Source organism: Rhinoraja longicauda, chromosome 37, assembly GCF_053455715.1.
Source record: "Rhinoraja longicauda isolate Sanriku21f chromosome 37, sRhiLon1.1, whole genome shotgun sequence".
NCBI lineage: Eukaryota > Metazoa > Chordata > Chondrichthyes > Rajiformes > Arhynchobatidae > Rhinoraja > Rhinoraja longicauda.
In genome coordinates, this window is record NC_135989.1 from 5,085,230 (window position 1) to 5,110,366 (window position 25,137).

Here is a 25,137-nt window from a genome sequence, read left to right on the forward strand (position 1 = left end):
TCAATTCACAGATTTTTGTTATTTTTCTTTTAAAATGTTTTTCTGCAAGTTTCTGCCGACTAAAATGGCGCCGTGACGTACGACGGTTTTTAGGGTCGAGTGGTCTATCTTGCTCCTCTAGTATCTTTGGACACCGGCCAATGGTTCAATGGTCCTTTATTGTCACGTATATCATTTAAGGACCTTTGTTCCCAGAAGATAGACACAAAATACTGGAGTAACTCAGCGGGACAGGCAGCATCTCTGGAGAGAAGCAATGGGTATCATTTAGACAATAGGTGCAGGAGGCCATTCGGCCCTTCGAGCCAGCACCGCCATTCAATGTGATCATGGCTGGTCATTCTCAATCAGTACCCCGTTCCTGCCTTCTCCCCATACCCCCTGACTCCGCTATCATTAAGAGCTCTATCTAGCTCTCTCTTGAATGCATTCAGAGAATTGGCCTCCACTGCCCTCTGAGGCAGAGAATTCCACAGATTCACAACTCTCTGACTGAAAAAGTTTTTCCTCATCTCAGTTCTAAATGGCCTACCCCTTATTCTTAAACTGTGGCCCCTTGTTCTGGACTCCCCCAACATTGGGAACATGTTTCCTGCCTCTAACTTGTCCAACCCCTTAATAATCTTATACGTTTCGATAAGATCCCCTCTCATCCTTCTTCAGATTGATGTCAGGGGCAAGGGAGACGCATAGATACTGAAGTGTAAGGTGTGAAAATAGGACAAAGGGAATGGCGATCAAGGAAAATGTAGAATAGATCATTGTTAGCTGGGACAAGGCAATAACAAAGCAAACATAAAATGTAGTCGGAGACAGTAAAACGTGGAAGAACTGGGAAGGGGGAGGGGATGGAGCGAGAGAGAAAGCAAGGGCTATTTGAAGTTAGAGAAGTCAATGTTCATACCGCTGGGGTGTAAGCTGCCCAAGTGAAATATGAGGTGCTGTTCCTCCAATTTGCACTGGGCCTCACTCTGACAGTGGAGGAGGCCCAGGACAGAAAGGTCAGTGTGGGAATGGGAGGGGGTTAAAGTGTTGAGCAACCGGGAGATCAGGTAGATTTAGGCAGCCTGAGCGGCGGTGTTCAGCGAAACGATCGCCGAGTCTGCGCTTGGTCTCGCCGATATACAGGAGTCCACACCTGGAACAGCAGATACTGTAGGTGAGGTCTACTTTGGATGTCTACTTTGAAGAGGTTCTCCTCCTCTCTCCAACGTCTACTTTGTTCCTTGACCTCCAGCAACCGCACAGTCCAGACAATTATCTTCTCTTATTTACACTTACTTCAATAAGATGAGTTCATTGAGTGACGTTAAGAGACATAGATTGACAAGGGGATATGCATGGAATGGAGAGATATGAATGATGTGCAGGCAGGTAAGAGTTGGTCTTGGCATCATGTTCTAGACAGACCTTGTGGGCCAAAAGGCCTGTGCTGTATTGTTCTATGATATTAATGAACTTTAGTTTAGTTTAGCATCAGGCCCTTCAGCCCAACGAGTCCATACTGACCAGCGATCCCCACACATTAACACCATCCTACACACACTAGGGACAATTTACACTGATACCAAGCCAATTAACCTACAAACCTGTAGGTATTTGGAGTGTGGGAGGAAACCGAGGATCTCGGAGAAAACCCACGCAGGTCACGGGGAGAACGTACAAACTCTGTGCAGGCACCCCCCTTAGTTAGGATAGATCCCGGGTCTCTGGTGCTGTGCAACCATGCCGCCATTGGGCACACTGAGCTCAGCCAAACCATCCATGCCAACATTCATTCCATGTTATCCCACTTTTGCACCACTCCCTACACGCGAGGTGCAATTGGCAGCAGGCCAGTTAACCTACAAACCCGCACGTCTTTGGGATGTGGGAGGAAACCAGAGCACCCAGAGAAATCCCACACAGTCACAGGGAGAATGTGCTCACTCCACGAAGGGTATCCGAGGCCAGAGATCCAGGTTCGATCCTTTAGACTTTAGAGTCTAAAGTCAGGACTGAACCCGGGTCTCTGGCACTGTGAGGCAGCAGCTCTACCCGCTGCGCCACTGAAAAGACCAGAGTGTGGAAGGTCAGGATGTCTGACATGCCTCGATTATGGAGCATTCACACGCATAGATAAATTGCAGGCGCTCCTCGACTTACGATGGGGTTACGTCCCGAGAAACCCATCGCAAACCGAAAATATCGCAAGTCGAAATGCATTGAATACACGCGATTGAAAAGCAGCGGCTCGCTACGATCGCTGCCGTTAGCACCATCGCAAAGTCGAAATATCGTAAGTCGATGCATCGTAAGGCGGGGAGCATCTGTAAATGTTCAAACAGACATGATACAGTGGCTACAATGACTCAGCGGGGATTAGAGGCTGGAACTGAACATACTCGATGTGCAGGAATGGAGGGCAAAGTGAGAGAGGAAATGGACCTGAGTCATTAATTAAAGAAGGAAGCAAATTCAAAATGAGGAAGGGTGTTAGTTTCGAGAAGCACGACATGGAATCAACATGAGTGCAGTGCAGGTGGTAGATATGTTCTCAGAGAGTTGTAGTGATTTACGGGAAGAGAATAAAGGGAAGAGTTAGAAATGCTTTCAATACGGGTGGAGCGATACATTGATAGACACAAATAGCTGGAGTAATTCAGCAGGTCAGGCAACATCACTGGAGTAAAGGATTGGGTGACTTTTCAGGTCGAGACCCTTCTTCAGACTTTGAATTATTCAATCCCTCTCGACCCCGAAACGTCACTTATCCATGTTCCCCAGAGATGCTGCCTGACCCGCTGAGTTACTCCAGCACTCTGTGAAACGTCACCTATCCATGTTCTCCACAGATGCTGCCTGACCCACTGAGTTACTCCAGCATTTTGTATCTTATCGGAGTCCGGCCCTGTTGCTCAGAAGGGTAGGGAAAGGAAGAGGAGAGCGATAGTGATAGGGGACTCTATAGTGAGGGGGTCAGATAGGCGATTCTGTGGACGCAGTCAGGAGACCCGGATGGTATCATATCGTATCATATCATATATATACAGCCGGAAACAGGCCTTTTCGGCCCACCAAGTCCGTGCCGCCCAGCGATCCCCGTACATTAACACTATCCTACACCCACTAGGGACAATTTTTACATTTACCCAGCCAATTAACCTACATACCTGTACGTCTTTGGAGTGTGGGAGGAAACCGAAGATCTCGGAGAAAACCCACGCAGGTCACGGGGAGAACGTACAAACTCCTTACAGGTAGTTTGCCTTCCTGGTGCCAGGGTCCGGGATGTATCTGAACGTGTCCAAGATATCCTGAAAAGGGAGGGAGAGGAGCCAGAGGTCGTGGTACATATAGGTACCAACGATATAGGTAGGAAAAGGGAAGAGGTCCTGAAAGGAGAATTTAGGGGGTTAGGAAGAGAGTTAAAGAAAAGGACCTCCAAAGTGATATTCTCAGGCTTACTGCCTGTGCCACGCGATAGTGAGAATAGGAATGGAGTAAGGTGGAAGATAAATGCGTGGCTGAGGGACTGGTGCAGGGGGCAGGGATTCAAGTTTCTGGATCATTGGGACCTCTTCTGGGGGAGGTATGACCTGTACAAAAAGGACGGGTTGCACCTGAACCTGAGGGGAACCAATATCCTGGCGGGGAGATTTGCTAAGGCAACTGCGGAGACTTTAAACTAGTACGGTTGGGGGGAGGGACTCAAATACAGATAGCTAATAGGCAGTGTGTGAGGCAGGAGGCAGAGAAGGGAAACACTCAGGCCCAACATGTAGGAGAGAAAGAAGTGAAAAGAAATAAACTGCGTAGGTTCACTAGGTTGATTCCCGGAATGGCGGGACTGTCGTATGTTGAAAGGCTGGAGCAATTAGGCTTGTATACACTGGAATTTAGAAGGATGAGGGGGGATCTTATTGAAACATATAAGATAATTAGGGGATTGGACACATTAGAGGCAGGAAACATGTTCCCAATGTTGGGGGAGTCCAGAACAAGGGGCCACCGTTTAAGAATAAGGGGTAGGCCATTTAGAACGGAGATGAGGAAGAACTTTTTCAGTCAGAGAGTGGTGAAGGTGTGGAATTCTCTGCCTCAGAAGGCAGTAGAGGCCAGTTCGTTGGATGCTTTCAAGAGAGAGCTGGATAGAGCTCTTAAGGATAGCGGAGTGAGGGGGTATGGGGAGAAGGCAGGAACGGGGTACTGATTGAGAGTGATCAGCCATGATCGCATTGAATGGCGGTGCTGGCTCGAAGGGCTGAATGGCCTACTCCTGCACCTATTGTCTATTGTCTATAAGAGGTGATGGGTCCCTTAAATGTGTATATTTTAATGCTAGGAGCATTGTAAGAAAGGTGGATGAGCTTAGAGCCTGGATTGACATCTGGAAGTATGATGTGGCAATCAGTGAAACGTGGTTGCAGGATGGTTGCGATTGGCAATTAAATATTCCAGGATTTCATTGCTTCAGATGTGATAGAATCGGAGGGGCAAGAGGTGGAGCTGTTGCATTGCTTGTCAGGGAAGATATCACAGCAGTGCTCTGGCAGGATAGATTTGAAAGCTCGACTAGGGAGGCTGTTTGGGTGGAACTCAGAAATGAGAAAGGCTTAGCAACACTTATTGGGGTGTATTATAGACCGCCAAATGGGGAACGAGAATTGGAAGAGCAAATATGTAAGGAGATAGCAGATATTAGTAGTAAGCACAGAGTAGTGATTGTGGGTGATTTCAATTTTCCGCACATAGACTGGGAATCACATTCTGTAAAAGGGCTGGATGGTTTGGAGTTTGTAAAATGTGTGCAGGATAGTTTTTTGCAGCAATACGTAGAGGTACCTACCAGAGAAGGGGCAGTGTTGGACCTCCTGTTAGGAAATGAGACGGGTCAGGTGACGGAGGTATGTGTTGAGGAGCACTTTGGGTCCAGTGATCACAATGCCATTAGTTTCAATATAATTATGGAGAAGGTCAGAACTGGACCAAGGGTTGAGATTTTGGATTGGAGAAAGGCTAACTTTGAGGAGATGAGAAAGGATTTAAAAGGAGTGAAATGGGACATTTTGTTTTATGAGAAGGATATAATAGAGAAATGGAGGACATTTAAAGGTGAAATTTTGAGAGTACAGAGTCTTTATGTCCCTGTTCGGTGGAAAGGAAAGAATAATAAGTTGAAAGAGCCGTGGTTTTCTAGGGAAATTGGACACTTGGTTCGGAGAAAGAGGGAGATATACAATAAATATAAGCGGCAGGGAGTAAATAAGGTTCTTGAGGAATATAAAGAATGTAAAAGGAATCTTACGAAGGAAATTAGAAAAGCAAAAAAAAGATATGAGGTTGCTTTGGCAAGTAATGTAAAAGTAAACCCCAAGGGTTTCTACAGATATGTCAATAGCAAAAGGATAGCGAGGGACAAAATTGGTCCATTGGAGAGTCAGAGTGGACAGCTATGTGCTGAGCCGGAAGAAATGGGGGAGATATTAAACAATTTCTTTTCTTCGGTATTCACTAAGGAGAAGGATATTGAATTTTGCGAGGTAAGCGAAACAAGTAGAGTAGTGATGGAAATTATGAGGATTAAAGAAGAGGAGGTACGGACACTTTAAAAAAATATAAAAGTGGATAAGTCTCCAGGTCCTGACAGGATATTCCCTAGGACATTGAGGGAAGTTAGTGCAGAAATAGCAGGGGCTATGACGGAAATATTTCAAACGTCATTAGAAACGGGGATGGTGCCGGAAGATTGGCACATTGCGCATGTTGTGCCTTTGTTTAAAAAAGGTTCTAAAAGTAAACCTAGCAATTATAGACCTGTTAGTTTGACGTCTGTGGTGGGAAAATTAATGGAAAAGATACTTAGGGACAATATATATAAACATATGGATAAACAAGGCATGATTAGGAACAGTCAACATGGATTTGTGCCTGGAAGGTCATGTTTGACTAATCTTCTTGAATTTTTTGAAGAGGTTACCAGGGAAATTGATGAGGGCAAGGCTGTGGATGTTGTCTATATGGACTTTAGTAAGGCATTTGACAAAGTTCCACATGGAAGGTTGATTAAGAAGGTTAAATCGTTGGGTATTAATAGTGAAGTTGCAAGATGGATTCAACAATGGCTGAAAGGGAGATACCAGAGGGTAATGGTTGGCAACTGTATGTCAGGTTGGAGGCCAGTGTCTAGTGGAGTACCCCAAGGATCTGTGTTGGGTCCGCTGTTGTTTGTCATTTACATCAATGATCTGGATGATGGTGTGGCAAATTGGATTAGTAAGTATGCAGATGATACTAAGATAGGTGGTGTAGTTAATAATGAAGTAGATTTTCAAAGTCTACAGAGAGACTTGGGCCTTTTGGAAGGGTGGGCTGAAAGATGGCAGATGGAGTTTAATGCTGATAAGTGTGAGGTGCTGCATTTTGGTAGGACAAATCAAAATAGGACGTACAGGGTAAATGGTAGGGAATTGAGGAATGTAGTGGAACAGAGGGATCTGGGAATAACTGTGCATTGTTCCCTGAAGGTGGAATCTCATGTGGATAGGGTGGTGAAGAAGGCGTTTGGTATGCTTGGCTTTATAAATCAGAGCATCGAATATAGAAGTTGGGACGTAATGTTAAAATTGTACAAGGCATTGGTGAGGCCGAATCTGGAATATGGTGTGCAGTTCTGGTCGCCAAATTATAGGAAGGATGTCAACAAAATAGAGAGAGTACAGAGGAGATTTACTAGAATGTTGCCTGGGTTTCAGCACTTAAGCTACAGAGAGGGATTGAACAGGTTGGGTCTTTATTCTTTGGAGCGCAGAAGGTTAAGGGGGGACTTGATAGAGGTTTTAAAAATTTTAAGAGGGACGGACAGAGTTGACGTGGGTAGGCTTTTCCCTTTGAGAGTGGGGAAGATTCCAACAAGGGGACATAACTTCAGAATTAAGGGACAAAAGTTTAGGGGTAACATGAGGGGGAACTTTTTTACTCAGAGGGTGGTGGCTGTGTGGAATGAGCTTCCGGTGGAAGTGGTGGAGGCTGGCTCGATTTTATTATTTAAGAGTAAATTAGATAGGTATATGGATAGGAAGGGATTGGAGGGTTATGGTCTGAGAGCAGGTAGATGAGACTAGGTCAGGGAGAGTGGTCGGCGTGGACTGGAAGGGCCAAACTGGCCTGTTTCCGTGCTGTAATTGTTATATGGTTATATGGTTATATGGTTATATGGTTATATGGTTATATGGTTATATGGTTATCTTCAGTGTAAACCAGCATCTGCAGTTCCTTCATACACACCTGTAGATTGGGCAAATCAAATTAACAATGATATTGTAGAGGAGGAATTCCTGGAGTTTGCCTGGATCATAGATATATTGAGAGGGTAACAAGGGAAGCTAACCCTAGTCCGGGTACAGTCTAATGAGAAAGGATTAATAGACCATTTTTGTTATCTGGACCCATGGGGAAGAGTGATCACAAGATTGATTTCTTACTGCTGCTTACTGCCAACCTTTTTCATCCGTGGCAGAAACTTAATCAAGCATGTTGTCACATTGTCGACCTCCTCGTGGTGAGCCCTGTCAACTGACCTTGCGAATGACAACAGAGATAGCAGAAGCAGAAATAACAACGAACAAACAACAACAGCTTGCAGCCCAAATGCAACCTCAGTCACTGCAGCTTGGCGCCAACCCGGAGCATGCGCCCTTCTTAGGGCGGGCACCTACGGATGTGGAACCGGATGGCACCACCCTGCTGCAGCTGAATGTGGTAGGCCTCGCCAAGGCAAAGACCACCATCGTTGAACATCTGCTACAGACCCACAAAGTCACTGCAATCCTGGAGGGCGTTACATGGCCTCAGCTGCCTCAAACACAAGCAGTCAAACATTTGGACTCAACAGTTCATACAGTAAACCCTCATCATGACAGACCTCTTCATAATGGATTTCAGTTACACTGGGTGGATGCACTGACCGTTACAGGCAGGGCCGGCTGCCGATGCCAAACACGACATGATCCGCCATCCTGGCCCGCACCACCCCGGGCGTATCCACACCAGACCTACCGACCCTCACTGCCAGGCTGGGCTGTCGAATCCAGGCCGCAGCGCTCTTCCAGGCTGGACCTACGGCCACCGCCGGCCCACACAGCTTCCTCAGCCTCTCCCAGCAACCCACCGCCGACGCTTCCCTGCTCTCCGACCCGCGTCTCTCCGCCGCTGGCAACTCTCCCGAGTCCACTATTCACCTGCCACGCTTTGTCCGGCCTCACCCCGCTTGCAGCTTTCTGCTCCCCACCCCCAAAATCAGTGCAGTAGGGTCCCGACCCGAAACGTCACCTATCCATGTTCTCCAGGGATGCTGCCTGAGCAGCACTTTGTGGCCGTTTGTTTAGTTTAGAAATACAGCGCAGAAACAGGCCCTTTTTCAGCCCACCGGGTCCGCGCCGACCAGCGATCCCCACATAACAACACATCCTACACACACTAGGGACAATTTTTACATTTACCAGGCCCATTAACCTACAAACCTGTACGTCTTTGGAGTGTGGGAGGAAACCGAAGATCTCGGGGAAAACCCACGCAGGTCACGGGGAGAATGTACAAACTCCGTACAGACGGCGCCCGTAGTCGGGATGGAAACTGGGTCTCCGGCGCTGCATTCACTGTAAGGCAGCAACTCTACCGCTGCGCCACCGTGCCGCCACGGTGTATTTCTGTGAATTAACCAGCATCTGCAGATCTTTGTTTCTACTACTTATACACCGATACCATAATCCAGTACTCTGTTATAGTGGGCAATCAGCAATTACAGGCAACTCCCTCTCCCCTCCCACAATGGTCCCTTATAACGAGGGTTCACTGTATTTTAAGATACCACGATAAATGAATGAATTGATAATTCTGTCAACAATTTTATTTCAATACATTTTATTTTGGCTTTGCATAGAATGGAGGCATCAAAGAAAAATCAAGTGAAATCACGAAGTGCAAAAGTCAATTATCAAACACAAATCATATTAGGCTTATTCAATCCGATAAAAATAAATCAACGTCTTGCATAGAAACCAAATTAAAGCATTTGACACAATTAGTGACCTCCTTAGTGTTAAAGTTCTTTCAGCCAACGCGCTGATTTTTGGAAAAGTAGTCATACAAATAGTGCAAGTTATGCTGAGTCAAGTGCTAAAGATGTTGCTTCACACTGATGTGTGTGTTAGGAAATGGAAACAAGGCTTTGACAACTTCAGCTGGGCTGGAAAATCTTGGAAGTTGGGACCAAAACTGGGATTAAAATGAATTGAAAAATACAGCATGGAAACAGGCCTTTGATCATTGGCTCACACTAGTTCAATGTCATCCACCTTCTTATCTGAAGAAAGATCTCGACCCGAAACGTCGCCCATTCCTTCTCCCCAGAGATGCTGCCTGAGTCACTCCAAGTTGGAGGACTATCTTCAGTTTAAATCCTTCCAACCACTTTCTTATCCACCCTGTACACACTCCATGAGCAGATTTCTCTCTCAAAACTTGACTAGCTTGAAAGTCAAGCAGTTCTTTCCTGAAACTTAGAAGTGTTCCCACCAAATTCAGTTGTGCATTAAGTTGAAATGGATGTCAAATCCAACTGCTCTGTGCCGGCTCGGTATTGTCAAGCGTTTCATGAGGCGCAACGATTCAGCTCCGTTTGCAAAATGTTGGAGATGTTCCTGAAACTTTGAACCAACATCAGAAGAATCACTTCCTCACATTCTTCCAGTAAGAGATGAAGTGCAGAAAAGGTGACAATTTGCGACCCCGTGGGCTCTGAACTCCTCCTGAAGACCAGAGGAAAATTGGCCCTCCATCAATAAACATAGAACTAGTGTGAATGGGTGATCGATGATCAGCGTGGAGTCCATGGCTGAAGAGCCTGTAGTTCCAAATCCTACTGATTCAACATCAGGCAGCATAATCTCCTCAGATTCGCTCAGAAAGTGAATCAGTGCAGAAAAGCGGCTTTTTTTCCCCTCCATGTTTCTGCTCCACAAGTCAAGTTTCCATTTGAACGATGAAATCTTTTCCCCAGATCCGATCATTGCTCTGCTTCTGCCTTGTGTCTCCTTGACAGATCTAATATTGGCTTGGCCACAGGACACAGAGGAGGATGGAAGAGGGACACAAAATGCTGGAGCGACTCAGCGGGACAGGCAGCATCTCTGGAGGGAAGGAATGGGTGACGTTTCGGGTTGAGGCTTCAGTTTGAAGAAAGATAGAAACATAGGAGCAGGAGGAGGCCATTTGGCCCTTCGAGCCAGCACCGCCATTCATTGTGACCATGGCTGATCATCCACAATCAGTAACCCGTGCCTGCCTTGGAATGGCAGAGGACTACTTGGATGGAAGAGGACTACTATTGTGATAGGAAGAAGGTTGGAGAGGCTAGATGCGGGAAGATTGTTCCCGATGTTGACCAGGGGTCACAGCTTAAGGATAAGGGGGAAGTCTTTTCGGACCGAGATGAGAAAACATTTCTTCACACAGAGTGGTGAATCTGTGGAATTCTCTGCCACAGAAGGTAGTTGAGGCCAGTTCATTGGCTATATTTAAGAGGGAGTTAGATGTGGCCCTTTTTGCTAAAGGGATCAGGGGGTATGGAGAGAAGGCAGGTACAGGTTACTGAGCTGGATGATCAGCCATGATCATATTGACTGGCAGTGCAGACTCGAAGGGCCGAATGGCCTACTCCTGCACCTATTTTCTATGTATCCAACAGTGTATCCCCGTATCCTGGTCTGAAGAAGGGTCTCGACCCCAAACGTCACCCATTCCTTCCCTCCAGAGATGCTGCCTGTCCCGCTGAGTAATGCCAGCATTTTGCGTCTACCTTCAGTGTAAACCAGCATCTGCGGTTCCTTCCTACACAGTACATCCCAGGGATTATGCTGAGACTCTTGCTGTATGCTATGTACATCAACAATCTAGATTTAAATGTAGGGGGTATGCTTAGTAAGTTTGCAGATAACACTCAGAAATGCAGAACACGTCAATGATCAATAAATATTTCTTAACAAGGTGCAGCAGAGAAATTTTATTTTCAGAAACGGCTTTTGTCAGTAAGATTAGTATGTTAGGGTCATAAGGAAGTAGGATTAGGCCATTCGGTCCATCAAGTCTACTCCACCATTATATATATTCTATATACTATATTCTCTATACCATTCTGATCCTGCACCCAAATCAACGTTATACCATTCTGTAGATTAGTGTAATGGTGTCACTCATGTTATGTGTCATGCTTTTGTAGTTACGCCCCTTTGGCTTTTGAGTGACTGCTGCTTGGGTGATTCGGGTTAGTGTAAGTGCAACGTGCAGGCGTAAGGTCATGCTTGCTATGTAGTTAATAAAGTCTAAGGTTTATCATCTAGGTGTACGGCTTCTGTTATTATACAGCCAACGCCAACATGGTGTCAGAAGTGGGACCAACAGCTAGATCCCAAGGTCGCATTGCTCATTAATGGTAAAACCCTTTATCTCAAAGTCGACTCGGGAGCGCGCTACAACGTTATCTGTTTGGCTGTCTTCCAGAAGCTGAAAAACACAGAAACCTTATTTCCAACAGTTACATCACTTGTCTCATTTGCTGGAACTCGAGTACACCCCATCGGCCAAGTTGAGTTACGTTGCTGTCTCAACTCACGTGCCCACATCCTGGATTTTTACGTGGTACGTGAGAATGTACCATCCCTACTGGGTGCTGATGCATGCCTAGATATGGGTTTGATCACTTTCAGCCCTTCTGTCTGTCCTCTGACTACAGACTGTGATTTTACACGTCAAATTCTCACACAATACAAAGATTTGTTTAACGATAAGCTGGGCAAGCTGCCTGTCAGGTACACAATTACCATTGACCCTGAGGCAATCCCAGTTGTTCGTCCAGCTCATAGGATTCCCCACGCTATGCGGGATCGTGTTCAAAGTGAACTTAACAGAATGGTGTCTCTGGGTGTGCTTACTCCCGTATCTGACCCCTCAGACTGGGTCTCCACAATGGTTGTCGCTGCTAAGAAGAACAAAGACGAGATACGGATTTGTATCAACCCCAAGGACTTAGACGCAGCGATCAAACGACCACGTTATCCCATGCGCACTGTGGATGAGATTGCTGCGCAGATGGCTGAAGCAACTGTATTCACGGTGCTAGATGCCAAGAGCTCATTTTGGCAGATTCCACTGGAACTTAACTCCTCTAAGCTGACGACTTTCAGCACTCCATTCGGACGTTATAAATTTCTTCGGATGCCTTTTGGTATATGTTCTGCCAGTGAAGTATTTCAACAAGCCATGGAGCAGTTGTTTGCGGGCTACCCGTGCTCCATTGTAGTGGATGATATCCTCATTGCTGGAAAAACGGTCAACGAGCACCATGCCAATCTGTCAAAAGTGTTGAAGCGTGCCGAGGCCATCCATCTCAAGCTAAATCCTCTGAAATGCAAGTTCAGAGTGAAAGAGGTAAAATACTTAGGTCATATATTTACCAAAGACGGCCTCAAAACTGATCCAGCGAAAACTAGTGCTATCAACGAGCTTCCAGCACCCACAGACGTGCTCAGTTTGCAGAGATTCCTTGGCATGGCCAACTATTTGAGCAAATTCATTCAGGACTTCAGTGAAATTTCGGCCCCATTACGCCAGCTTACGCACAAAGACACTGCTTGGACTTGGCACGAGCAACAACAGACAGCATTTGACACTCTTAAAAGGCGGATGTTTAATGCTCCGACTCTGGCTTACTTTGACCCTAAATTACCGATTACTCTTACTTGTGATGACTCACAACACGGGCTGGGCGCTGCATGCCTTCAGAATGATGGCAATGGCAAAAAGCCTGTTGCCTATGCTTCACGCACCATGACTGACACAGAACAACGATATGCCCAAATTGAAAAAGAACTGTTAGCGGTTGTTTTTGCCTGCAAGAAATTCAACGATTTTGTCTTTGGCCACACTGTCACAATTGAAACTGACCACCAACCTCTAATCAGCATTGTCAACAAACCTATCCACACCTCTCCAGCGCGCCTACAACGGATGTTACTGCAACTTCAGAAATATGACATGGTGCTGATCCACAAACGCGGTAAGGATATGCACCTGGCCGATACTCTTTCGCGTGCACTCCGGAAGACCTGCGAGGGTCCGCCCTCACCGGATGATGACTTTGTTGTGATGAGTGTGTCTTTTACCCCTTCGTCCTGCATGGAGGACCTGGTTGCCCACACTGCTGTTGACAGTACACTACGGTCGCTAACCTCCGTCATTAAGCGCGGCTGGCCAGACAAGCACTACAATGTTCCGCTGCCAGTCCGGCCCTTCTTTGCTGTCCGAGATGAGCTCGTGCTGCAAGATGGCATTATTTTAAAAGGACACAAGGCCGTGGTTCCTGCCTCGCTGTACCACCGGTATTTTAACGCTGTCCATGCGGGACACCCGGGTGCTGAAGCCACTGTTTCACGGGCGAAAAGCATGTTTTACTGGCCTGGCATGGCCGAATACATCACCGAGAATGTGGCATCCTGCGCAGTGTGTAACAGTTTGGCCCCTCACCAACAAAAGCAACCACTTCTTTCACATCCGGTACCGGAGCTCCCGTGGTCTACAGTCGCAGCTGACATATTTGATTGGCATGGCAAACAATACCTGGTGCTCGTGGATTCTTACTCAGGATGGTTCGACATTGATTTTCTCAGCAGCCCCACTTCCAGCGGAGTGATTTCAAAGCTATCTCGCCACTTTTCAGTCCACGGATCCCCGGTCAAACTGCTAACTGACAACGGCAGTCAATTCACCAGCCAACAATTCAGGGAGTTCGCTGGACACTGGAATTTTCACCACATCACCAGCAGCCCCGAATATCCCCAGTCTAACGGGCTGGCTGAACGGGCTGTTAAAAGTGCTAAACAGCTCATGGAACGTTCGTACAGAGCAAAATCGGACATATTCCTGGATCTGCTTAACTTATGCAACATCTCCCGTGACCCCATCTTGGGTTCACCGGCTCAACGTTTATTGTCAAGGCAAACCCGTGCCACAGTGCCTGTAGCCAATCAGGCTTTAGTCCCACAAGTGTTTCCACCGGAGGAGGTTCAATCCAGGTTGCAACAGAAGCGTGACATTCAGAAACGATGGTTTGATAAGACAAGTAGGCCACTGCCACCGCTGACCAAAGGGCAGGTAGTCCGCTTACAGACTGACAGAGGCCATGACCGTATCGGAGTCATTTCTGGAATTGCTTCAGAGCCACGCTCATATATCGTTAGTGCCGATGGCGGTACCTACTGGCGTAACAGGTGACACATCCTGCCTGTGAACGAGCCAGTTCCTCCTCAATATAATCCAGATGGTACAAGTTCGCTTCCGTTTGCGCCTACTGGCACTCGCATGCTTTTGCCAGCACGGCAATCCATGCCTGTAACAGCTCCTTTGCCTGTTCCATCTTCGCCTCCATATTCATCGCCTGTTCCACAGTTTGCTGCTTCGTCTCCAGGGACGTTGATTCAGTCTCCCTCGCCTGTGGAATCACCTGCTCTCTCCCCAGATAAGAGGAATGGAGATGGTCTCTATCGTACACGTGCTGGTCGTGTTTGCAGGCCGGTTGTGAAGTATCCGGACTATGTTTAACTTTCCTCCAGTTTGTCACCGATTGTTATACATGACGTGCTCAGTTTATGTGTCTGTATCGTTGTTGATTCTTTAAGAGGGGGGATGTAGATTAGTGTAATGGTGTCACTCATGTTATGTGTCATGCTTTTGTAGTTACGCCCCTTTGGCTTTTGAGTGACTGCTGCTTGGGTGATTCGGGTTAGTGTATGCAACGTGCAGGCGTAAGGTCATGTTTGCTATGTAGTTAATAAACATATAACATATAACAACTACAGCATGGAAACAGGCCTGTCCGGCCCTACCAGTCCACGCCGACCATTCTCCCTGACCTAGTCTCATCTACCTGCACTCAGACCATAACCCTCCAATCCCCTCCTATCCATATACCTATCCAATTTACTCTTAAATAATAAAATCGAGCCAGCCTCCACCACTTCCACCGGAAGCCCATTCCATACAGCCACAACCCTCTGAGTAAAGAAGTTCCCCCTCATGTTACCCCTAAACCTTTGTCCCTCAATTCTGAAGCAATGTCCCCTTGTTGGAATCTTCCCCACTCTCAAAGGGAAAAGCCTACCCACGTCAACTCTGTCCGTCCCTCTCAAAATTTTAAAAACCTCTATCAAGTCCCCCCTCAACCTTCTACGCTCCAAAGAATAAAGACCCAACCTATTCAACCTCTCTCTGTAGTCTAAGTGCTGAAACCCAGGCAACATTCTAGTAAATCTCCTCTGTACCCTCTCCATTTTGTCGACATCCTTCCTATAATTTGGCTAAGGTTTATCATCTAGGTGTACGGCTTCTGTTATTATACAGCCAACACCAACACATTGTGGAATTCTCTGCCTCAGAAGGCAGTGGAGGCCAGTTCGTTGGATGCTTTCAAGAGAGAACTGGATAGAGCTCTTAAGGATAGCGGAGTGAGGGGGTATGGGGAGAAGGCAGGAACGGGGTACTGATTGAGAGTGATCAGCCATGATCGCATTGAATGGCGGTGCTGGCTCGAAGGGCTGAATGGCCTACTCCTGCACCTATTGTCTATTGTCTATTGTCTATAACACCAACACATTCTTTTTCACAAATGTTAACGTTTGGTTCATCTGCAACTGAATTTAACTTCTCCCCAACAAGTCACGATCGTTACTGTGCAGCACAGATGTCATTTGTTTCTTCTGTTGATCAGAATCTGGGAATTTCAAAATGTTTCATTAATTTATAACATTTCTCACTATGGCAGTCTAGTACTAGACAGGGCATTCCCGATTAGAAAGGAGACAGAGAGTAGAAATTGATGTGTTTTAAGGCAGAGATTAATAGTTTCTTGATGAGTATGGGTGTCAGGGGTTATGGGGAGAAGGCAGGTGAATGGGGTTAGGTCAGCTATGATCGAATGGCGGAGTGGACTTTTTTTTTTTAGATTTAGATTTAGAGATACAGCGCAGAAACAGGTCCTTTGGCCCACCGGGTCCATGCCTCCCCGCACACTAACACCATCCTACACACCCTAGGGACAATTTTTACATTTGCCCAGCCAATTAACCTGCAAACCTGCATGTCTTTGGAGTGTGGGAGGAAACCGAAGATCTCGGAGAAAACCCACGCAGGTCACGGGGAGAACTTACAAACTCCGTACAGACGGCGCCCGTAGTCGGGATGGAACCCGGGTCTCCGGCGCTGCATTCGCTGTAAGGCGGCAACTCCACCGCTGCGCCACCGTGCCGATGGGCCGAATGGCCTATTTCTGCTCCTATCACTTATGAACTTATGAAGAAACATCTTCCTATATGCGCAGTCTTTTATATTTTGTATTAATCCACGTTATATATATCGCAGAGACCTTTTTAATACTAAATCATTACCAGCTGAAGCAAAGGACAGGTTCAAGGCTGGAGTGGTGGGGTTCACAAATCTTCCTTTGCTTCTGGTGGGGAACTTGGATGGCTTAAGTGGAACAGCTTATCTGCCACCGTTTCCAATCTGCTCCGGTATTCCAGGCCCTTGTAGTTGGGTGTGGGGACCTGATGGAAGCCGTACATGGCTCCCCACCAGGCGGCAGCGATGGCGCCAGTGGAATCGTTATCCCCACCGTGGAAAACGCCCCTCTCGCAAAGCTCCTTCCACGAGCTGCCCGAGCCCAGGATGGCATCGTAGGCTATCATGGGGGCGTCGTGCCCGCTCGCGCCACCCCAGCCGCTGTAGCTGACCGAAGTATAGAAGTCGTCTCGCTCGGCCACGCCATAATGCTCGGGGAAGGTCGGCTTGGAGACTCCGTCTGCTATGCCTCTCATCTGCAGGTACTTCTTCCAATGGCCTTCAAAGTAGGACCTAGAATGACAAAAGGAGACCTTTCTTCAGACTGGGAGTCAAAGGAGAGAAAAACTAGAGGTATGAAAAGGCACAGCACAAATCAGAGCCGTCCACTGACGACTCAAGGAAGGTGGAGCCCACAATGGTCCCTTGTTGACTGGGGAAGAGGTGATACAATGAACGAAGGGATACAGTGAAACTAGCAAGACGACTAGTGTGCAGAGGGATAGAGAGAGAGAGGGAAAGCAAGGCTTACTTGAAATTAGAGAAATCAATATTCACACCGCTTTTAAAGAATTTGCGGACAATCAGAAAGGTATTTTCAATAACTGCAAATAATTTAAACATTCACTCAGTAGGGGGTTTTATAAATGGAAATGAAAGTGCATAGTGCAAGAAGGAAATGCAGATGCTAGTTTAAACAGAAGATTGACACAAAATGCTGGAATAACTAAGGCAGCATCTCTGGAGAGAAGGAATGGGTGACGTTTCGGGTTGAATTGTCTGAAGAATGGTCCAGACCCGAAACATAGAAAATAGATACAGGAGGAGGCCATTTGGCCCTTTGAGCCAGCACCGCCATTCATTGTGATCATGGCTGATCATCCACAATCAGTAACCCGTGCCTGCCTTCTCCCCATATCCCTTGATTCCACTAGCCCCTAGAGCTCTATCTAACTCTCTTTTAAATTCATCCAGTGAATCGGCCTCCACTGCCCTCTGTGGCAGAGAATTCCACAAATTCACAACTCTCTGGGTGAAAAAGTTTTTTTCTCACCTCAGATTTAAATGGCCTCCCCTTTATTCTTAGACTGTGTGGCCCCTGGTTCTGGACTCCCCCAACATTGGGAACATTTTTCCTGCATCTAGCTTCACTTCATACGTCTCCAAAGATCCCCTCTCATCCTTCTGAACTCCAGTGAATACAAGCCCAGTCTTTCCAATCTTTCCTCATATGACAGTCCCGCCATCCCGGGGATTAACCTTGCGAACCTACGCTGCACTGCCTCAATAGCAAGGACGTCCTTCCTCAAAATGGGAGACCAAAACTGCACACAATACTCCAGATGTGGTCTCACTAGGGCCCTGTACAACTGCAGAAGGACCTCTTTACTTCTATACTCAAATGCTCGAGGTTAGCCGTTCCATCTCTCCAGAGATGCTGCCTGTCCCGCTGAGTTACTCCAGCGTTTTATGGCTGTCTAAAGTGAGAGCAGTTTCTCACACCCACCAGGCAGCCAGGTTTTCTTCAGCGTATTGCTGGCTGTTTTGCACGTAGCTCTTTGCTTGGTCCAGCACCTCCATCAGGCCTTTGCCCCAGCTCACCGTGGGCTTGCCGTTCACAGCGTACGCGGTGAACAAGGCGGCGGCCAGCGCTCCCAGGTAGCCCGTGGGGTGGTGGTGGGTCATCCGTCCACTCTCTACGGACACAGCGATCAGATCGTCCAGCTGATGGGGGTGGGGATACCGCAGCCCGATAGACATGGCCCGCATTGCCGCTCCACAGCCACCACCATGGGGATTGAAGGGAATCTTCCAGCCACCAGGTTGCTTTGGTTTCAGCCTGTTCACTGAACTCATACACGTTATGCCTGCCACAGGAAGCAACAGACAACCGTGTAACTAAACAATAGACAATAGAGACAATGGGTGCAGGAGGAGGCCATTCGGCACTTCGCTCCAGCACCACCATTCAATGTGATCATGGCTGATCATTCACAATCAGTACCCCGTTCCTGCCTTCTCCCCATATCCCTTGATTCCACTATTTTAAGAGCTCTATCTTACTCTCTCTTGAATGCTTCCAGAGAATTGGCCTCCAATGGCTTCTGAGGTAGAGAATTCCACAGATTCACAACTACCCTCACTCTCTCCCCTCTCTCTCTCTCCCCTCTCTCTCTCTCCCCTCTTTCTCTCTCCCTTCCCTCTCTCTCGGTCATTCCGGGAATTAACCTCGTGAACCTATGCTGCACTCCCTCAATAGCATAGAATGTCCTTCCTCAAATTTGGAGACCAAAGGTGCACACAGTACTCCAGGTGTGGTCTCACTAGGGCCCTGTACAACTGCAGAAGGACCTCTTTGCTCCTATAAACAACCACGTTCACTCTCAGAAAAATCGAATGCCTACAGCGAGCATCTACTGCGACAGAACGAACTGAAGTATGAAGAAGAGTCTCAACCTGAAACCCCACCCATTCCTTCTCTCCAGAGATGCTGCAAGACCCTTCTTCAGTCTGAGTTCCTTCTCTCCTGAGATGCTGCCTGACCCGCTGAGTTACTCCAGCATTTTCTGTCTACCTAGCAATGTTTAAGAAATCATTAATGTTTACGGATCATTTTTTAGTTGAGTTAAGTTTAGAGATACAGCACGGAAACAGGCCCTTCAGTCTACCGGGTCCACACCGACCAGTGATCGCTGTGCACTGCACTATCCTACACACATTGGGGGCTATTTAGAATCATGCCAAGCCAATTAACCTATAAACCTGTATGTCTTTGGATTGTGGGAGGAAACTGGAGATCTTGGGGAAAACCCATGAGGTCACAAAACCTCCCCACAGTAATCAGACACCATTAGTCCTCAGGGCACAGTGAGCTACTCTCACTACAGGTAAGAGTAATTGTAATTGACATACATTAGGAGGCATACAGAATGGAAACAGGCCCTTTAGCCCAAGTCATCCAAGCTGAGCAAGATGCTCATATATACGTCTCTTTGCCTGTGTTTCTCTCTAAATCATCATATCATCATCATATATATACAGCCGGAAACAGGCCTTTTCGGCCCTCCAAGTCCGCGCCGCCCAGCGATCCCCGTACATTAACACTATCCTACACCCACTAGGGACAATTTTTTTTTTTTACATTTACCCAGCCAATTAACCTACATACCTGTACATCTTTGGAGTGTGGGAGGAAACCGAAGATCTCGGAGAAAACCCACGCAGGTCACGGGGAGAACGTACAAACTCCTTACAGTGCAGCACCCGTAGTCAGGATCGAACCTGAGTCTCCGGCGCTGCATTCGCTGTAAAGCAGCAACTCTACCGCTGCGCTACCGTGCCGCCCAATATTGCTGTTATTGTATCTACTTTACAATGGTGGCTCCATATACTCCCCATCTTCTGTGTGACTGTTGCCCCTCAGGTTACCTTTAAATCTTTCCCCACTCACCTTAAACCTCTGCACTCTCGTTCTTGATTCCCCAAATCCTGGAAAAAAGGCTGGGTGCATTCACCCTATCAATGTCTTCTCAAGATTTAGAAACAGAAAATAGGTGCAGGAGGAGGCCATTCGGCCCTTCGAGCCAACACCGCCATTCAATTTGATCATGCCTGATCATCCAAAATCAGTACCCCGTTCCTGCTTTCTCCCCATAACCCTTGATTCTGTTAGCCCTAAGAGCTAAATCTAATTCTCTCTGGAATACATCCAGTGAATTGGCCTCCACTGCCTTCTGTGGCAGAGAATTCCACAGATGCCCAACTCTCTGGGTGAAATTGTTTTTCCTCATCTCAGTTCTAAATATTCTACCCTTTATTCTTAAACTGTGACCCCTGGTTCTGGACTCCCCCAACATTGGGAATATTTTTTCCTGCAACACATCTCCAGGTTTTATACATCTCTATAAGATCACCCCTTAGCCTCCTACACTCCAAAGAATAAAGTCCTAGCCAGCCCAACCCCTGCCAATGACTCAATCCCTGGAGTCCTGCCGACATCTTTATAGACACAGTTTTTTCCAGCTTTAAATTTTTTTCTTTTTTTGTGTGTCCGCAACACGGGGATGTGTGTCCATAACGCGAGCATTGTTTGTAACGCGGGGAGTGTGCCCGTAACGCGAGCTTTCTTTGTAACACGGGGATGTGTGTCTATAACGCGAGCTTTCCTGTACAACTGCAGAAGGACCTCTTTGCTCCAAAAACAACCACGTTCACTCTCAGAAAAATCGAATGCCTTCAGCGAGCATCTACTGCGACAGAACAAACTGAAGTATGAAGAAGGGTCTCGACCCGAAACACCACCCATTCCTTCTCTCGAGATGCTGCCTGACCCGCTGAGTCACTCCAGCATTTTCTGTCTACCTTCCAACTGAAGTATATCCTTGGTCTTTGGGGTTGGCTCTAGTTTGGTCCATACCTCAAGTCTCCCTCCACTCTCAGACTGAAGGGTCTCGACCCGAAATGTCACTTATTCCTATTCTCCAGAGATGCTGCCTGTCTCGCTGAGATACTCCAGCATTTTCTGTCTATCTTCGGACTAAATTAGCGTCTGCAGTTCCTTCCTACACATGAAGTATAACCTATTCTTAAATTTTAGTTTACAGATAGAGCATGGAAACAGGCCCTTTGGCCCACTGAGCCTATCCTTGGTCTCTGGGGCCGGCTCTAGCTTGGTCCATACCTCAAGTGTGTCCGTAACGCGAGCTATCTTTGTAACGCGGGGACGTGTGTACGTAACGCGGGGACCTGTGTACGTAACGCGGGGACGTGTACGTAAAGCCGGGTCGTGTGTACGTAACGCGGGGATGTGTATACGTAACGCCGGGTCATGTGTACATAACGCCCGTTTCGTGTACGTAACGCGGGGACGTGTGTACGTAACGCCCGTTTCGTGTACGTAACGAGGGGACGTGTGTACGTAACGCGGGGATGTGTATACGTAACGCGGGGACGTGTGTACGTAACGAAGGGACGTGTGTACGTAACGCGGGGACATGTGTACGTAACGCGGGGACGTGTGTACGTAACGAAGGGACGTGTGTACGTAACGCGGGGACGTGTGTACGTAACGCAGGACGTGTGTACGTTACGCGGGGACGTGTGTACTTAACGCGGGGACGTGTGCACGTAATGAAGGGACGTGTGTACGTAACGCGGGGACATGTGTACGTTACGCGGGGACGTGTGTACGTAACGCGTGGACGTGTGTACGTAACGCGGGGACGTGTGTACGTAACGCGGGGACGTGTGTACGTAACGCGGGGAAGTGTGTACGTTACGCGGGGACGTGTGTACGTAACGCGTGGACGTGTGTACGTAACGTGGGATGTGTGTACGTAACACGGGATGTGTGTACGTAACGCGGGGACGTGTGTACGTAACGCGTGGATGTGTGTACGTAACGCGGGATGTGTGTACGTAACGCGGGATGTGTGTACGTAACGCGGGGACGTGCGTACGTAACGCGGGATGTGTGTACGTAACGCGGGACGTGTGTACGTAACGTGAGGACGTGTACGTAACGCGGGGATGCTGCGCTACCTGCCGACCTCCCGTCCATGTCGTCCATACATTTGACGTACGCCCCGGCCAGCCGCGAGTACAGGCTCTCCGGGCTCTCGGTGGGGCCCAGTGTCGCCGCCAGCGCCTCGGCCGTGGCCAGGTGCATCACCGTGTCGTCACTCACTATCCAGCCCGACACGTCGAGCTTGTTCAGGCCGCCCTCCTTCTTCAGCTCGGCGTGGATTTTCTCGCCGCGGCGACAGAACTCCCAGCGCCCTCGGCGGAAGCCCATCGCATCCCCCGCGCCGCTCAGCACCATGGCGGCCACGTAGCGCTGCATCAGCGCCGCCATCGCGCCCACACTTTGCGCAGGAGCCGCCATTTGCTGCTCCCTCGGGACAGCAGCGGCCGTTGTGACTCCGGCTGCGCTTCCAGCCGCCAGGATAGTGAGGGCGCTTCCAGCCGCCAGCACAGTGAGGGCGCTTCCAGCCGCCAGGATAGTGAGGGCGCTTCCAGCCGCCAGGATAGTGAGGGCGCTTCCAGCCGCCAGGATAGTGAGGGCGTTCCTGGCCGCCATCACGGTGAGGGCGTTCCAACCGCGCCAGCACAGTGAGGGCGGTCCGGCCGTCAGCACAGTGGGGGCGTTCCCGACCGCCATCACGGTGAGGGCGTTCCAACCGCCATCACCGTGAGGTCAAGTCCATTCAACACGTCATGGTGAGGCCAAAGGACCTTCCACCCGCCATCTTAGTGAGGTCAAAGCAAAGATACTAGAGGAGCAAGATGGACCACGTCGTAGAAATCGCGTATTTTAGTAAGCAAACCCCGCCTCTCGCAGTGTAATCAGTGTTGTGGGGGAACAGTATGTGTGATGAGACCATTAAAATGCAGAATATATCTCATCTATCAACTCACTTTTTTTCTTCCTCTTTTGTGCAGTTTCCCTTGTATTCTTGATTCTTGGTCCTCCAAAATGGAATTTGAACTGGAGGTTTGCACAAATGTAACTTATCATATATATACACATATATATATACACATACATGTATATATACACACGTATATATACACGCGTATATATATATATGCGCATATATATACACATATATATATACACACATATATATACACACACACACATATATATGTGTGTATGATGAGTTAAATTTGATAAGTTAACTTTGATATGTATAGTATAGGAAAATAACTGCAGATGCTGGTACAAATCGAATGTATCACAAAATGCTGGAGTAACTCAGCAGGTCAGGCAGCATCTCAGGAGAGAAGGAATTGGTGACGTTTTGGGTTGAGACCCTTCTTCAGACTGAAGAATGGTCTCAACCCGAAACGTCACCCATTCCTTCTATCCTGAGATGCTGCCTGACCTGCTGAGTTTCTCCAGCATTTTGTGATAGTTTGATATGTATAAGTTAAATATATATATATATATGAATGTGTGTTTGTGTGTGTGTGAGAGGCAAGATAGAGATAAATAGATCACAAAGTTCCTTCTCATGGATCAGAAGCTCCTCTATTATCTTTGGGTCAAAGGACCTTCCATCCACCATAATAGTGAGGTCAAAGTCCATTCAGATGTCATGGTAATGTCGAAGGACCCTCCACCCGCCATCTTAGTGAGGTCAAACTCCATTCACACTCACAGTCCATTCATGGTGAGGTTTAAGGGTGTTCCGGCCGCTATCATAGTGAGGGTAGACACAAAATGCTGGAGGAACTCAGTGGGACAGGCAGCATCTCAGGAGAGAAGGAATGGGTGACGTTTCTGGTTGAGACCCTTCTTCAGACTGATACCTTCTATTTGTACCAGCATCTGCAGTTATTTTCCGATACTATACATATCAAACTTAACTTATCAAATGTAACTTATCATACATATATATATATATATATATGTATGATAAGTTCAATTTGTGCAAACCTCCAGTTTAAATTCCATTTGGAATACTTTGGAGGACCAAGAATCAAGAATACAAGGGAATTGCACAAAAGAGGAAGGGAAAACATTTAAAAAGAAAAATAACAAATAAAATGTGAGTTGATAGATGAAATATATTCTGCATTCCCGCTGAGTTACTCTAGCATTTTGTCTATCGTTGGTGTAAACCAGCGAAAAATGTGCAGTTCCTTCCTACACATTACGATGAGGGCAAAGCCATTCTGGCCGCCATCATAGTGAGGGCAAAGGATCTTCCATCCGCCGTCATAGTGAGGGCAAAGGACCTTTCATCCACCATCATAGTGAGGGCAAAGGACCTTCCATCCACCATCATAGTGAGTGCAAAGGACCTTCCATCCACCATCATAGTGAGGGCAAAGCCCATTCAGACCGCAATCATAATGAGGGAAAGGGTCACTGTGACCGCCATCTTGGTGAGGGGAAAAGGCCTTGTTCGTCATCAAAGTGAGGGCAAAGGACATGCACTGTGTGACCCTGAGTGGAGCCAGTGTTGCCCAAGCAATAAACTGTAAACAAGGCTATCTGGTCAAGAGGTTAATGGCGGCACAGGGAAAGAAAAGTAAAAGTTATGAGAGGCTGGGCTGTGGGAAATGCTGTGCTGGTGGAGAGAGAAAAACCGAGCCAATGTCACAGAGGATTGACTTACAGAAGCAATGGCTGGTTCTGATACGGGCTGGGAAATACCAGAAGTTGCAGACTTTAATATTGTGTCTGGAAAGCTGCAACCTGCCTAAATGGAATATGAAGATAGATACAAAAAGCTGGAGAAACTCAGCCGGTCAGGCAGCATCTCTGGAGAAAAGGAATAGGTGACGTTTCGGGTCAAGACCCTTCTTCAGACTATGAGGTGGAGTTCACTTTCTTTCTAAAAACTGTTTCTTTTGGTGATGGTGAGCTACATTGAAAAGGCCTTAATGTAGAATAACTGAGAATAACCAGAATATGAATTGTAAATTAACATTAGACTAATAAATAATAAGAATGTTCTCTGGGCAGGTTATTTCATTTTT

The 25,137-nt window shown here is 47.4% G+C and overlaps 1 protein-coding gene across 2 annotated transcripts; it reads right to left on the bottom strand.

Moving 5' to 3' along the window:
- Positions 1-8,879: 8,879 nt before the first annotated feature.
- LOC144610717 (ADP-ribosylhydrolase ARH1-like) lies at positions 8,880-22,768 on the bottom strand. 2 transcript variants are annotated; one of them, XM_078429627.1, is made up of 4 exons: positions 22,189-22,768; positions 18,155-18,515; positions 16,476-16,941; positions 8,880-10,931 (listed from the first exon to the last, which is right to left on the bottom strand). In XM_078429627.1, the coding sequence occupies exons 1-3, from the start codon at positions 22,724-22,726 to the stop codon at positions 16,518-16,520; spliced, it is 1,323 nt and encodes a 440-aa protein (XP_078285753.1). In that variant the 5' UTR covers positions 22,727-22,768; the 3' UTR covers positions 8,880-10,931; positions 16,476-16,517. The 2 variants fall into 2 exon arrangements, with proteins under 2 accessions (XP_078285753.1, XP_078285752.1); XM_078429626.1 differs by having other exon boundaries at positions 8,880-16,941.
- Positions 22,769-25,137: the final 2,369 nt, after the last annotated feature.